At 59.8% G+C, this 15,341-nt stretch overlaps 1 protein-coding gene across 6 annotated transcripts in view; it reads left to right on the top strand.

Moving 5' to 3' along the window:
* The first annotated feature begins 1,343 nt into the window (after window positions 1-1,343).
* The window catches only part of CADM1 (cell adhesion molecule 1), a 156,029-nt gene continuing 142,031 nt past the window's right edge, over window positions 1,344-15,341 (top strand). For 4 of the 6 annotated variants that reach the window (XM_074927625.1, XM_074927623.1, XM_074927620.1 and 1 more), the window contains exon 1: window positions 1,345-1,510. In XM_074927625.1, the coding sequence (XP_074783726.1) occupies window positions 1,411-1,510 (100 nt within the window). In that variant the 5' untranslated portion in view covers window positions 1,345-1,410. Of the gene's footprint in view, window positions 1,511-15,341 lie in introns of all 6 variants that reach the window. The other 2 variants (XM_074927624.1, XM_074927622.1) reach the window with 1 other exon arrangement.

Raw genomic sequence — 15,341 nt, 5'->3', positions numbered from 1 at the left:
ATTATTATAAACCTGCTTAGTTAATACGGGTCGCCTTCCAGCGTGGCATCTGAGCCGCAGCGGGCCATCACGCGCGGCGCTGGACCAGAGGCTCTGCGCCGGGGAATTACAAGCGGACACCCGGGATCGCCTGGTGCCGCGGCCCTTGAGCCGCGCCCGGGTCCCTCCGCAGGGATGGGGGTGCCGGGGGGGGAATCCGGCCGATGGCTGCGGCGGGGCCAAACTCCGCGTCTGCGGCGCTCGTGGGGCGGGAAGGGGGCTCCTTCGACCGGGGGGGGGGGGATGCTCCAAACCCGGCCCGCGGGAGCGTTTCCCTGCTGGAAAAGCTTCACGTTTTCCCCAGAGCTGGCAGCCGAGCTCGGCCTGGTCCTGTAGGCCGGGAGCGAGAGGCGCTAAACCTAATCCTGACCCAAAACCTGAATTCAGACCTAAATCTACCCCCCTGCTTGCCCTGGGCACCCCGAGCCTCAGGCGGGCAGAGGATGAGGAGGGAAGGGGAGGACTCACCCGCCCGGCTTAGCTCGGCGCGGCCGAGCTCGTCGGGGCGCAGGTAGGGGAGAGGCTCGGGGGGGGGGATGCACCCACCCGCGGCCGCCGCCCGTTCAGCACGGCCCGGCTTCGCGGGCGGGGGGGCACCGGGGTTCGCTCGGGCATTTTACCCGGTCTCGGCCCTGCCAGAGCCGCTCCACGGGCCGGAACGTGCGGACAAGGTCGATTTTTTGCCCGGCTGCGGTTCAGGAGCCCCCGTGGCTGCCGTAGCCCCCCCGCCGCGGGGGCTGCCCGGGCTCGGGCTCCGCGCTCCCCCGGAGCCGGGAAGGCTCAACACCGCCTCCAGCGGCCCGGGGGGGCGGCCCCGGCAGGGGGCTGCTGGGGGGCCGGGGGGGTGCGGGGGTCGCGGGTGGGGGGATGCTGGGGGGCCGGACCCCGGGAGGGGGATGCTGGGGCGGGGCGGCGTGGGGCGGCCGCGGGTCGGAGCTGCGGGAGAGGTGGGATTTTCAGTCGTGGGGTGTTGTTTGTTTTTTTTTTTTTTGTTGGTTTGTTGGTGTTTTGTTTTTTTTGTTGTTGGTTTGGTTGTTTTTTTTTTTTTTCTTGTGGTTTTTTTTTTTTTTTGTGGTTTGGTTGGGTTTGGGTTTTTTTTCCCGGGTCCTAGACCGCGGTTCCGTGGGTCCGAGCGCCGCTGGGCCGGGGGGGGGGGGGGGGGGGGCCGGTGTCCGTGTCCCCGCCGCTCCCCTCCGCCCCGCGCCGCGCTCCGCACTTTGCCCCCGGCCCCTGGCGCGGGAGAGGCGTGTCCCGGGGGCGTGTCCCGGGGGCGTGTCCCCGGCGCGGCCCCGCCCCGCGCGGCGCGCGCATCCCGTCCGCGGCGCGCGGTGGCAGGAGCCGGCGGGCGGCAGAGCCGAGCAGGTGCCCGAGATGGCGGGTCCAGCCCCGCGCGGCCGCCCCGCCGCCGCCCCCCCGGGCCTCCTCCCGCTCCTCCTGCTGCTCCTCTCCGCCGCCGCCATCATCCCCAGAGGTAGGACGGGGCCGCCCCGCCCGCGGGGGGCGCCGGCGAGGCTGGGGGGGGTGGTTGGGGGGGGGGGGGGGTGCGTGGTGTCGCCCTCAGCGGGTCGCGGTGGCGAGCGGGGGGTGCCCGGGGCTCGCCCGTTGGTCGCGGCGGGGCGGGCGGCCGAGCCGCCCGTTACCATGGGAGCAGCTTCTCCCGCCGCCCGCGGGCTCGTCAGGCGGCAGCGCAATTAAAAAGTAATTGCAGCGCGCGCCCCCCCCCCCCCCCCCCCCCGCCCCATGTCCGTCCGTCCGTCCGTCCGTGCGCGGCCCGTCCCGGCGGGGGGACGCTGCCCGCGGGGAGCGGGACCTGTTGGAATCGAAGCGCAACTTGCGAAGCGCTGCCCGCCCCCCGCCCGCCCTCCCCTCCCTCCATCTCCCTCCCCCGGTGGCGGGGGGGGGCCCTGCCCATCGCCGCCCCCGGTGCCTCCGACCCCGGGCGCTTGTCGGGGGCGATCGCCCCGCTCCGGAGCCTGTGGATGTAGCGCGCGTTAATTGCACGTTAATTAGACGTGACTAACCTGCCCCCCCCCGCTCCACGCGTGTCCCCTCCGCACGCCCTGAGGCGGCGGGGCCGTGCCGGTGGCCCCGGGGCAGCCCAGCGCCCCCCGCTCCCGCAGCGAGCCCCGGCGCCGCAGGAGGGACCCGCGCCGGGGCCGGGCGGCTCCGATGAAACCCCCCCCCTAACGCCGCTTTGTGTTGACAGCGTCACCGGGGGGGCACAAGGCTTCGCTTTCCGCCCGGCGCGCCGGGAGGACCGAGCGCTGGTTGCCCGGGACGCTCCGGCGGAACAAGGGGCCCATTGAGCGCTGCTGGATCTCGCTGCCCGCGACGGGGGAACGGGCGCAGCAGCGCCCGAACAAAGAGCTTTATTCACGGCCGCCTTCCCCGCTCTTCCCCGCGGCCTTTCGGGGCGGCGGGCGGGGGGCAGCCGACGGCGGTTCCAGCTCGCCGGCCCCCGCTCGCCGCTGGCGTCCCCCGGGCGAGGGGACCGCGGCCGGCGGGCTCTCGGCGGAGCCGGGGGGTGACGCCGCTCCCCGCGCCGACGGCCGCGGGACGGGGAAACGCTCGCGTGGCTTCGGCACCGCTCGCCGGTGCCCGGCGGCGGCCGCCCCGGCGTTGGGGCGGCTGCTGCGTCCTCCCGGTGGCCGAGGGTCCGTCGCAAGCTGCTTTTTTTGTGGAATTTCCGTCGGTTCCGCTCGGTGCGGAGCGAATCGCCCACCGGCTTGACCTGCAGACCCCGCGCTCGAAGGGCGCCTGGTTCCCAAACAAAAGCTGCGCTGCCGGACAGCCGCCCTCGCTCTTTGTTTTGCTGTCTGGCTCTTGATGATGCCTCGCTGCAGGTTTCGAATCCTTTCTTTTTTTTAAATTTTTTTTGTTGTTGTTGAAGAGCCGCTTGTAGCGACCGGCTGGTACGATACTCCGATAGGGTAAGCCCGTTAATCGCCGCCCGGCTCGCAGGCACGGCGGCGCGATGTAGCGTGTCGAAGCAGCTGAGGAGAAACAAAAGCCGGGTTGGAGGCTGAATCCAAACGACTGCGCCCGACCTGTGCAGTTGGGCGAAAAGCTCCGCACAGCGCGAGCCCGGGCTGCCGCGCTCGCAGCGGCGGATAACCAACCGTCTCCTGGGTTTGGCGCTCTGTGGCGAGCGGCAGGATGAAATCCTCGGGCTCCCGCCTCGCTGCCTCGGAGCCGGCGTTCCCCTCGGGCCGAAGGAGTCCCTTTGGGTGCTCCCCCTTTCCCCGGCCTTTCCCCGGCTCTCGCTCTGCGAGCTTCCCTGCTCTCGGGAGGGAAAACCAGTGTCGTGGCAGTAACGCCTGGCGCCGGTGGCGGAGCGGGTCGCTCTAAGCGGGGGTCACGGGAACAGCAACCGGCGACGCTTGGACTCGGCTTAAACAAAGCCGGTAGCTGGAGATGAACCTGCGCGTCTGCGGTGTTTTTTTCTCCGAGCTCAATGCTTTGCAGTTAATTAAACTTCACGCTGCCCCTGCGAAGCGGGGAGCGAGCCGCGGGGTGGTTCTGAGGGGAGAGGCAGGCGGCCCCGGGCGGGAGCGCAGAGCGGCGCTGGCAAAGGGGAACTTTTCCGCTGGAGCCGCGGGAGGCGTTTGGAGACGGCGTCGGCCTCGAGCCGCAGCCCGGCCGGCGCAGAGGCGTGCGGGGCCGCACGAGGGGCGGTCGCTGTCGGCTCCGTATCTGCCGCCGTCAAACGGGCCCGCGTGTGGCAGGCGGGGGGAGGCCCCCCTCGACAGCAGCTCCCGCCCAGGCTCCCCAAACCGGGCGCCTCTGGAACCGCGGAGCGAGGTTCCGAGGAGCCCGGGCGGGGGAGCGAGGCGAGGGTTCTGCGGGGCTCTGGCGACGGCCAGCGCGGGGTCGCGTTCTGCGAGCACGCCGACACCGGCGCAGCGCCGCGAGGAAGGGGCTGGTGCATCGGGGATCCATCTGGGTTGCAGCTTGGGCTCATTTGTCTTGCGTGTAGGCAGTGGAGCGCAGGTTTATAAGCCTGACAGTCTCGCTTGGAAGCCGCTGCCAAGGCGGCTCCCGGGGCTCCCGGGGATGGCGTGACCGGGAGGCAGCTCGGCTCCGCGCGGAGGAGGGGGCCGCGTCCCCGCTGCCCAGCTCCGGGGCACGTCGGGCCCTTGTCGGGGGAACGGGCGGCAGCGCGTGACGCTGCTCCGGGAGCCCCGGGCCTTCTCAGCGGCCGCTCTGCCGACGCTGCGTTGCCGTTTCCTTTGTTTGTCGTTCCCCGTCTTGCCGGGGTGTGTAAATAAAGGCGGCTCTGCGGCCGTGCCCCCCTGCGCCCGCAGCGCTGGGCCGAGGGCCTGCGGACCTGGCCTCTGCCCTGCTGCTGGACCCAGAGCGGCTCAGGGCTTTAACCCCGCGGCTGCCCGGGGCCGCCGGGCATCGAGCCCTTGGTTCAGTCTGGATGTGCCCTCGCTTTACACGGACCGTTTAAAGGTGCCTCTGAGCGCCGATGCTCACGGAAAGCGCCGCTTCCTGACGCTGCGCACAGGCAGATTTTTCTGGATGTTTCTCTTTTAATGCCTGCTTCTCCGGAGATCCTTGGTGTACTTTTAGAAGGGGTTTTGAGCGCCGGGACCTCTTCTGCTTTTTGACAGCGCCCGGCAGCGCTCCAGGGCCTCCCCGGATCCGAAAAGCGGGGTGGCCGTCCGCAGCTCGGGGAGACGGGCTGCGAGCAGAGCCCCGGGGCTGCGAGCGCGGCGCGGGTGGCGAGGCTGCGGCACTCGCTGGAGCTGGAATTTGGCCAGTCAGTAAATACTTCTGCAGGGGTTTAAGAGCACAAGCAAAGCTGGACGCGCCATCTGTATCTCTTCTGAGAAACTGGATGCTACGTGGAGGGGAAAAAAGCAAGTTGTGTTTGTTTCTCCGGGGAATATTGTGCGCTGTTCTCTGGTGGTGCAAACCCACCAGCGCTAAATAAAGAGGCTCTGTTTGGAAACTTGCAATGAAGGAGAGACCCTAGGTGGAATGTTGTAATTATGAGTGGTATGTACTTGTTTAAGTTTCATAAATCAGCTGCTTTCCCGAGGATTTAATTGCAGGCTGCAGCGAGCAGCTGCTGTTGTGGTTAATGGGGAGCTCCACCACAGAACGCTTTGAAGGTTGTCCAGCGTGGGCTTGGACGCTTCGGCGGGCTTGGCTTCGAGGGCAGCGTGCTGGTGAAAAAGGGCAGTTTTTGGCACGTGTGGGAGGCGTCTTTGGAAGGAAAATACCACGAGGCTGCAATCAAAACTTTGCTAATCAAAACACAAGGGAGCTCGCCGGCCGGGGCGCGCGTCGGTGCGTGGTAGCTGGCCCACGGCGCCCCGAGACGAGCTGGCGTGTGTGGTTGAGCCATGGGCTGAATTTAGATAGTCCAGCTTTTAATTTGCAAGTGCAGAAAGATCCCCAGCTGTGGGCAGCGCGGGTGCAGGCCAGCTCCTCCGACGAACCCTTGCCTAGTCTCCGCCTGGTTTCAGCCTTTTTGCCGTAACAACGGTGTTTCTCCCTCCACGTTCTGCGTTGACCTTGTTGGTTTTCCCCCTCCATTGCGCGTCATGTTCTTGCATTAAGTCTCTGTGTGGCCCTGAGTTGGGTGTTGGGGACCCACCGACGGCTGTACGGTGCTTTATGGGACTCTGGAGAACCTGACTTTCAGGTCAATCCGATTCATCCGTTCGGATAAATTACAGTGAGCGATAAAAATACCCGAGGAGCCGCGGCGGTTCTCGTAACTGGCGTTGCACTCTCACCACGTGCTCGCCCGCTGTTTGTGGTTGGTGGCTTTCTTCTTGCATTTAAAGCCCTCGACTGGATTGTACCAGGAACTTTTCATTGGCCTGCACAACTAGTTATTTGAAACCACCGATGTCCCTTCGCAGGGTTGGGCCAGCGTGCTATTTTTACCCGACGGTTTGGATTTAATTGATTACATTCTTCTGCGGTTTAAAAACTTGAGTATTAAAAGCATTCTAACCTTACTGAATTCTCAAGGTGAATCTATTATAAGACTCACGACCCCACGAAGATGCCAGTATAAAGGATCAAAGTGATACTTAAGCCCATCTCTGTGCTCAGAGATACAAAACTTTGGCGGGCTGTTGCTTAATCGAAAATTATCTTTAGCCTTGATATTTTTTTTTGGGGGGGGTATTTTGTTTGTCGCTGGAAACGCTGGCAGCTTCTGCGTGTTGTCCCTTTGCTGACAGTCGCACGTGTGGCTGCTGCGTTCTGGCAGCTTCGTGATGGGTTTGACTCTGTTTTCGCCTCCTGCAGCAGCGCTGCCCGTTTTTGTGGGTGCTGCCGGAACGGCGAAGTCCATCTCTCCCCCTCCCCTCTTCTTAGTGGCAGCACCAGTCAGGTGCGAATACTGAAGAGAAAACAGGCTCTGAGCAGTATGTGAGGGCAGGTGCTTTGTGAGGCCCAGGTGTACGTTTGGCACGGGGAAACGTCACTTATGTTAGGAACTCCCTTTCTGTGCCGAGGCCGGCTGTGAAGTTTGCCCTGAGCGGTTCCGTTACCGGGTTCTTCGGCAGGACGGCAGGGCCACGGCGCTCCCGCGGCGTTTTCGGGAGTCCCGGGCGAAGCAGCGGAGGCGATGGGGACGCTGATCTCCTGGTGGGGCGGGGGACGTGCCAGTGATGCTGTCGGAGCTGGGGGTGCTTGCGGGGCTGGTGTTGCCTCCTAAAGTTGCGCTTGGGCTTAACCAGTGTTGGGTATATGAAACCTTGGGTTCAGGTTACGGCTGGGAATGAACCTCTGTGATCTTGTTGTGTCCCTTTTTAGCAGCGTTAGTAAGCGCGTGAATCTGATCTGTAAGCTCTGCAGAGGTCTGCTTCCAGAGCGGGAATGTCGCTGTGTTCCCCGAGCCCTCGGCGCTGCTCCTCCTTTCACAGAGAGTCGCTCCCGCGCCAGTCCAACGCCTGGTGACTCAGAGCTCGGACCTGAGCTCCCTCAAAATCTGATGCGGAAAGACACCGTTTTGTCAGGGTGGTAACGCTGTTTGTAGAGACAAACCTGCCGTGGGCAGCGTGAGGCCAAATCGGGGCTTGGCCAGCTCCAGCAAGAGAGGCCTGGGGGGGCTGTTGCTGCAGGCGGCGGCTGCCGGGGGCCTCGGTACCCCCAGCCTGTGGGACACCTCGGTGACATCTCTGCCTGGGAGGCGGCTGCATCCCAGAGCCCTCACCTGCGTGGTTCCAGCATCCCGCCGAGCGTCAGCGTGACGGGGAAGAAGGAAATACGAAGCAGCAAAGCGGCGCTCCCCTCCCTCCCTGGCTCCCCCCGTGCAGTAACAGAAATACGAGTCTGACTCTACAGCATCAAAAGAGAGATCAGAGTAATCGGATCAAGCATGAGAAACTGCTTGTTGCCATTTTTCTGTTTTTAAATGAGGCTGCCTGGCAGCTTCCATCACAGAACGCTTTCAGATATTAGTGATGTTAAGCTGTGGAGCTGGGGTTACAGCAAAGTAGGGCTCTGATGAAATTGGGCTATAAAGAGAACTTCTTTTGTGCAGCCCGAGCGTTACATGTCGCCTCTGGGCTGACAGCTGCAGCACATACCCTCCCAGCCCCTCACTTGTGTCCGAGAGGAGGCACGTCCGTCCCCAACCCGCTGCGGAGAGAGCGCGCTCGCTGGGGGCGTTTCGTGGGGGCTCTGACACCTCCCGGGGATGCGGCCCGGGACGCTGGGACAGCTGTGACCTGGAGGAAGCACGGCGGCTGTCCGGGCAGCCCTGCTCCCCCCGCTGCCCTCCGGGGCAACGGCCGCCCTCGGTGCGCTGGAGGTGTCAGCGGGCGGCTGGGTCGGACCCGGGGAGAGCCGCTGCCTCGGGTTCAGGGCTCGGCCGCGGGGGCTCCTCCTCCTCACACAGGGCTGTCTCCGCCCCGGGAGGCATCGGACAGGCACTTCCCCGTGCGGCTGCCAAGCTGCAGGGACTTTGGCTCCCCAGTTGTGTTTGCTCGGGCATTCTGCATGGATTGGACCAATTGGTCGAGGTTCGGGGAGGAACGGCAGCTCTTGTTTTACTCGCTTTGCTGAACTTCTTGGTGGACGCTGCAGATAAATTGGTTTCCTTCCAGGAGCGCGGCTCTACAAGACCCTCGTCGGGTCTTTCACAGCGCTGCTGCGCGTTGGGGTTCCTGTTGTGCCACAGACCGTCCGCTGGGGCGGTGAGGCTGCCCTGGGACGGCCCCGAGTCGCTTGAGCGTACGGGACAAACACGGAGACCCTGTATCGTCCATGGAGCTGGGTTACGAGGTCGGGCAGCTAATTCTGGCTGGTTTCCTTGGGACAAAGACCTGAAATAGTCACATCTAGAGAGGTGTTGCTGTAGCTTGGTTGGGTCTGGATTCACGTTCTAAGCTATTTTGTGGGAAAACGTGATTTGAGCTGTCTGTGCTCCCAGGGCTTGCCCTTTTCATTTCTGTGTTCACAGTAGCCACCATGGCCATGGGTCATGCTATTAGAAGCCCAGTAGAAGCAGGGCAGCTCCTAAGAGTTCCCCCCCCCCAGCTTTCCCTGGTCTATGTAAACTCAGATGCTCTTTTCAGCCAGCTTGAGGCAAGGCAGCGCCACATGAGCTCTTTTTAACGAGAAAGTATGCTGCGTTGTTGTAGGTGTCAGCAGCTCGTTCAGAGCATTCGTGCCTAGATCGCTTTTCCTGCCTGGCTCAGGGAGAGGCTCCTCGATGACTTGGTAACGTCGCTTGGTGCTGAGATCCCCAGCGGTGTCGGGGTTTTCGTTATTGTTGCCTGCTGACAGCCTGACTGGGCTCCGTGGCGTTGGGTGGAAAGCCGGTTGACAAACATCAAAGCGGTGAAGGCTTGTCATCGAGTGAGCGTCAGCTTTGTTGAACGGGGCGTCTGGAGGGTGGGTTGGGTTCCTGCGGGCTGTTGGGAGCCAGCCTGCTTTTCCAGGACGGCTGCCGCAGGACGAAACAAAGCGAAGCCCCTGCTTGCTGTGTGAGGCGCTTTCTCGGTGTCGTGGAGAATCTAGGTCAGCTTGACAGCGACTCCAGTCCTCTAGGCAGATCAATTTTTTTGCCACCCTCATTTTTTATCATGCTGTGCCGAGTCCAGAGAAACCACGCACGGTTCCTTAGCGCGCACCGGCCGACGGGGGCTCGAATTAAGTGGGTGTGTGGGAGCGCTGGGGTTTGCGGTTGAGCAGCGGGTATAGTTTGGCTGTAATAAGGTGCCCTGCTGAGCCATCTGGCGTTTCCAGAGCTCTTGGGCAAACTAATCCCCTGCACGTCGCTCCTCCTGGCCGGGGCAGTGGAGCGGGAGGGGGTGCCCGTCCTTGGTGGTGGAGGGGGAAGCGGAGCTGCTGCCCCGTCCCTCGTAGGTGCTTCCAGCTTCTTGTCCATAGTCACTGCTGGAGCGTGGGGGCACGGAAGGATTCTTCTGCGTGCGTAAAACCAACATTATCTCTCCTTTGTCGCTTCTGACCTTCATTTCCGAGGCGTTTCCTGACTCCTGGCACTGAAGGGCTGCGCTGTGTCATTGGCAGAGTGTATCTGCACGGCTGCTGCTTTGGGCCGTATTGCGGTTCAGGACCGTTTTTCCTCCTCCTCCTCAGCTCAGCTTCTGCTCGGGAAGTGGCTCCAAAAGAGACGTTACTCGTTGACCTGGTAGGCAGAACTGCTGGAAGCGACTCCCACACTGAGGTTTTGAGCTCTGTCCACATTAACAGCTTCTCGTTCGATTTAAAGGTCTTATACTCTTAATCGTTCCATATAATCTTTGAGAGAACGTCCACATTTAATCAACTCTCCCCGAATCCGTGACTGCCAGGTAGTGCTGCTTCAGCATGTGAAGCGCAGTCGCGTCTTTTTGCGGTAAGAGCACGGATTAAAGCGGGATAGATAGGGGATTAACACTGTTCCCTTTGGACATCTTCAGGGAAGGGGGGAGGAACTTGTAGACCGAAATAAAGAAAATACTTAGAGGCAAATCATTTATGGCTACGTAGGAATATATAGAGCCTTGCAAGCAGAGGGTTTATAGCAAAACCAACGATGTAGCTCTTAAATCACTCCAGGAGAATTTCAGCTGCATGATTATAGGATGACTCTCTCCTCCGGGCTCTCTTTGGTAAATTGGATCTCGAATTTTCAAGTACGTTGACTCAACGTGTATGTAGAATGCAACCCTGGAAGGTGCATGGGGTATGGCGGATAAAGCCGTCTGTTTTGGGGATGCCCTCTCAGCTGTGCGCTGAGGTCAGATAGGTCTGTTGATCTCATTCCTGTTTGAGGCGGGGGAGATTGTCTTTAGTGAGAGCAGCCCTTTCAGTGTTTCCTATAGAATGACTTCTTTTTTTAATTCCTTGAAAGAATAAATGTCTTGTGGACTATTTGTTGTATCCACAGTCCACTATTTCTTCCTCTCCTTCCCACTCACTCACCACACCCCTCAAAAATCTGACTTCTTTGGGTTTGCATGCAAGGCCACCGAGGCAGAAAAAGAGAATGAAAGTGTCTGTGGGTGCCTGGGGGTGCGTTGCTGGCTTGACTCCAGCATTTTTATTAGCTCCGGGAATTAACCCTTGGGGACCGCTCGGCCCCGAGCAGTGAGGTGGTGTCGGTGGGACGGTGTCGCGCGTCCGGAGGGATGGACGTACTGAACGGCTCAGGGAAGCTGGCGGCTCGTGCAAACAGCAGCCTGTAAAATGGCGCGGCATCTTCCGGGTGTCGCTGCACCGTGGAGACTCTCAGCACGAAACGTCATGGCGCCGGCAGCCACCCCTTCGGGAGGTCTCTGACGTGCCGCCGCCTTGGTTTCTCGCTGGGGCCGGGGCGCTCGGAGCGGTAACGGGGGGCTGCCCGGAATGGGGGGGCTGGCAGGGCCGGGCTCTGCTGCCTTGCAGGGTGAACCAGTGGTACCTCGTCCTCCCATCCTCTCCCCGATGTTACATATAAATCCTGTCCTAAAGCCGCGAGTAGCTTAAACCATCCTGCGGTAAATAACTAAGGATTAGTAAGCTATTTTAAGCCTGGTCATCTGCCTCTTCCTGGGGAGAGCCCTGCGGACGGGCTGACGGAGTGGGCTATCTCCGCTCCGAGGGATGAAAGGATTTGGTGCCAGAATTAACGGGGTGTGGGTGGGTGCGTGCGGATGAGGAGGATGTTGGTGAAAAACGATGTGGGTGGTTCCCTGCTTCGCCTGGATTTCACTGCCCAAAGGGTGAACCTTGCGCGGCAAACTGTCGCTGAATTCACCAGGGAAGCCTTTGGAAACGCAGCTCTTCTTTGCCTTAAATAAAACGTCTTTGTGGCAGTTGAAGAGGCCGGCATCCGTGAAAGATGCAGTCCAAAACAACGTGAAAGTTTTACTAACTTGGTATTTTTGTTGTGCCAAAAAATCAAATTACGTACAGAATAACTTTTCCTTGCTCAGCTGATTTATAAATGTCTGGGAAAGCGCTCGCAACCTCTGTAGAAGTTGCAGTTGAATGGACCAGCTAAAGAGGAATTTTTGTCGGTTTGATAAGCATAATCAAAAGGTCAATCTTGGCAGAAAAGCACCTCTGAAATTGGTATCTTTTCACGTTAAATTGGTTCCTAGGATTTATAAGGAATTCAAAGCCAGGTAGAGAGTAGGTACTGAAGCAACGTGTCCCTGTTTTTCTGGAAAATACCCGGATCCCGTGGCGTGGAAGCCGAGCTGTTGTGCCTGAGTTGGTGCTGGGTGGTGCGGGCCGGTCTTGGGCTCGGTGCCACGCGTGGCCCCGGCTTCCCGCCGCCTTCGGCCATTTCGCCAGCGCTACCTTTCCCTGGTTCTCGCCCTGCGTGATTCTGTGTGTTTAATCTTCTCTTGGAGCGGCTTTTTTCAGCCTTCACTTGTCCAGATTATCAGCATGCAGAGGAGAGCTGACTCGTATTTACATGATTTAGTTGTAAATATGGTAAGTGTTGATAGATATTGTTGTCATAAGTGCTTACAGCTACTGGACTGATTACTGAATTTCTTATGTGAAAATCTGTACAAGCTATGCATACTAGCAGCTTCCCAAGGGAAGCGCGTGGAACAAGCTTGTGGTTTCCATGGGGAAATCAGACCCTGGATGTGGCCGGAGCGGGAGGGTTTATTGGGGAAGAACTGTCGGGTATTGTCTGGTGACAACTGGGGTTCCGGGGCTGTAACACAGAAAAACCAAAAGGGTCCTGTTCCCTTTTTTTTGTGGGAACAGATGCTGTGATGTGGAGTAACTATTTGGGGACGATGATACGTGTAGGAAACATCTGTAAGGTTATACACAGGGGGCTCGGGATGAGCGGTGTTAATTGTTGCCACTGGGGTTGAAGGAACAAATAATGTTATTTGCTGGTGGTTTCTGTTTAATTGACTAATGCGCTCTGCTTGAGCTACCCGTTGTTTAATAGTATTACTTCCAGAATGCTTTACATACCCACCTAGATCCCTTGCATTTGCAAACGAGTATTTCTGGGAAATGTCTCTTCAGATGCAAAAAGCCCGGATTTGCCAAAGTCCTCTCCAGGGGGTGTGGATTGTAGCCGGCTCTCTGCAGCCTTAAGATGCGTCTTCACGTCGCCGGAAATCTTTGGTTCTTAGGAATTCCACCAACAGAAATGAAAACCTGGGGGGCGTGACTTGGGGTTTGGAGGTAATTTAAGGTGATAACGGTTCTTATGTTAAAAACCACAGGGGGAGGGAGAAGCAGGTGGTGGAGGCAGAAGCCCAGACGTGCCGGCGGTGGCTTGAGGCGCGCGCTCCCGAGTAGCCCGAGGTTGTGAGCGGCCTCGTGGCAGCAGGGTCCTGCCCAGCAGGGCCGGGAGGAGCGGCCGCTGCTCGGAGTGTGCTCCACGCTGAATTTAGGGCGGGGATGAGGAGCCTCTCCCCACCTCACTGTGCTTTTCTGCATAGCACCAGCAGTTAAAGCTGGCCTGTCTCGCTACGGCTGAGGCCACGTGAAGCAAACCTGGGAGTTCGTCCCAGTTCTCGCAGCAGCGTTTTTTCGGAGCCGCGCGCTGTAGGTGACGTGAGAAGCAGCGCTGCCGTGCCCGCCGCTCGGCGGAGGCGTTTCTCAGCTTGGAGCTGCTTCCTTGGGCGTGCAGGCAAGCGGGAAGGAGCCTCTGTTCCCTCCCGGGCCAACCCTGCCCCTTTGGCAGGAGATGGGGCAGCTCCTCTGGCTCGGTAGCCCAGTTCGGCGGTTTGTTTGCCTCTCGGGACTGTTTTGCCTTAAGGGTGGAAAAACAAAACCAGTCTTTGCTCGTGGGGTCAGGGGAAGAGGGAGAATGGGAGCCCCGAGTGCTTAGTATGGGCAGTGTAAGCTTTGCAGAGTCACACATCCAGATGGATTACACGAGGAACTTGACATCTTGTTTAAAAACAAATCATTCATTATGTAGCAATGAATAATCAAGCATTACAGTTTCATCTCTGGAGGTTCCTTTTTTGGTTGAAATTTTGATAGTTCAGTAATTAAAAGCTGAAAGCTATTACACTGTCTACATGTTGATCAATTGGTAATTAAAAAGTTGATGATAGATACGGTATTTCATGGGACTGGTTTGCTACCATCAGATCTCCTTAGTGTGTTTTGAAAATTGTCGTTTAACTCGGCACTTAAGCATTTTTCAATATTCATGGACTATTTCACTTGAATTTTATAAATGCCTTTAAATTAGCAAGATTTGCATATAGTAACTCGAGATCCTAATGGATCGCTGGATTTTAATAGGATCTGAAAGGTTGGTTTTCTGCCTGTGTGCCGTGGTGCGTTGCAGGGCTGTGGCCGTGTTCCTCCTCCGGTTACTGTATAATTCTCGGGCTGTTGTAGCATTAATTTGCTGTGGCAGATTGCTGCAGCTGCCTTCATCAGCCTGAATCTAAGGCGAATACTTAAGCGTTCTTGAAGTGTGACCCTTGTTGCAAGGTTCTTTCCTCGCCAGAGCCAGGCAGCTTCCCGCCGCCGTCCGGGGCTGTGCCTGTCCCGGCGCTGCCCGGGGCCGAAGGGCCGCGGGCTCTGGGTCTGCGGCGCCGAGCAAAGCCCCGGCGCTTCCCTGCGGCGCCCAACCCGCCGGCTGGGGCATAGCCGGGGCTCGTGCGTGAGCATCGCGACTCAAGCGCAGCCCCAACGCCGGGTCCTCTTCGGGGTGGTGCTGTCGAACGCACAGGAGGGATTCTGAGGGGACTCGGGGGTCTGCAGTGGAAGAACTGTCGCTACGCGGCGTAATTTAAATGGGTGAACATGGTCAAATTGATCAGCAAAGGGACAAACGCTCCTGACAAGTAACAGGGTGGAAAAAAACAAGTCCCGTGGCAGACGTCGGGGCGGTGGGCAGCCCAGGACAGCTTGCCCGGCCTTCACGCCTCCCGCTTCTTGAGCTTGCGGCTTCTCTGGTCGATGAATATTTGAAAAGCCTGTAGGTCTGCTGAGCCCCTCGCAGCCGAGGGAAGGTGGGAGCGAAGTTTGATAACACAATCAGGGAGAAAGCAGCCCAAAATGAAGGAAAACTGTGTTGGTAATGGCCTCCATGATGGAAGATTCATTGCTTCAGGAGTCTAATCTGAGACCAAAATGAAGCCCCAGCCTGGCTCTCTTCAGAGCATAATGCAAGATTTACTGCTCTGCCACACTCCAGAGATTAAAAAGAGCCAAACAGCCACCCTGCAAACCGCCCTGCCTTCGCTTGGAAAACTTAGGGGGAAAAACAAGTATGGTTTTTAATCCTTGGGAGTAAAAAAACCCCATAGGACGGTTTTGCAGTGTCTTTGCACAGCCCGTAGAGTCGTCCTTCCCTGAACGCCCGCGGCCCCGCCGCTGGCAGGGAACGGGGGGGCTGTTTGGGGCGGTTCTGGCAGCAGAAGCTGCGATGCGGTGGCGGGGCCGCCACCGGGCCCGGGCCCGCGGGCTGTGCAGCGCCGGGGGAGCTCGCCCCAGGCCGCTGCCGGGTGGGCTTTGCGGGTCCCCGGCCTTCCAGCGCCGTCCTTGGCTGGGCTGGCGCGGGGCTGGCAGCGCGCCCGGCCTGAGCTGCAGCCCTGGCGCTGGCTCGCTGGGTTTGGCTTGGAAGCGGAGAGCCGTTGGAGATCCCTGCCAACCTGATCTAGTGGAAAATACCTTCCCGTCGTTTAATCTGGCAGTCTGGAGCGAGCCTGGGAAGGCAGGCGAGGCTTCCCGAGCTGCACACCTGAGCCGCCGCCTGCGCGGGGTCACGAGCCGCTGCTCCACCACGCCGGGATGCGTCCGAGGGGCCCGACGGCGAAAGCCCCGACCCCGGGCCCTGCGGAAGGGCGAAGCCGTTCCCCGCACTCGCCTCTGGCCGCCGGGACGTCCTCCTG

The sequence above is a fragment of the Athene noctua genome, chromosome 26, assembly GCF_965140245.1.
Source record: "Athene noctua chromosome 26, bAthNoc1.hap1.1, whole genome shotgun sequence".
NCBI classification, from domain to species: Eukaryota; Metazoa; Chordata; class Aves; order Strigiformes; family Strigidae; genus Athene; species Athene noctua.
Note: the sequence above shows the minus strand (reverse complement) of the source record. Positions and strands in the feature narration are given on the sequence as shown.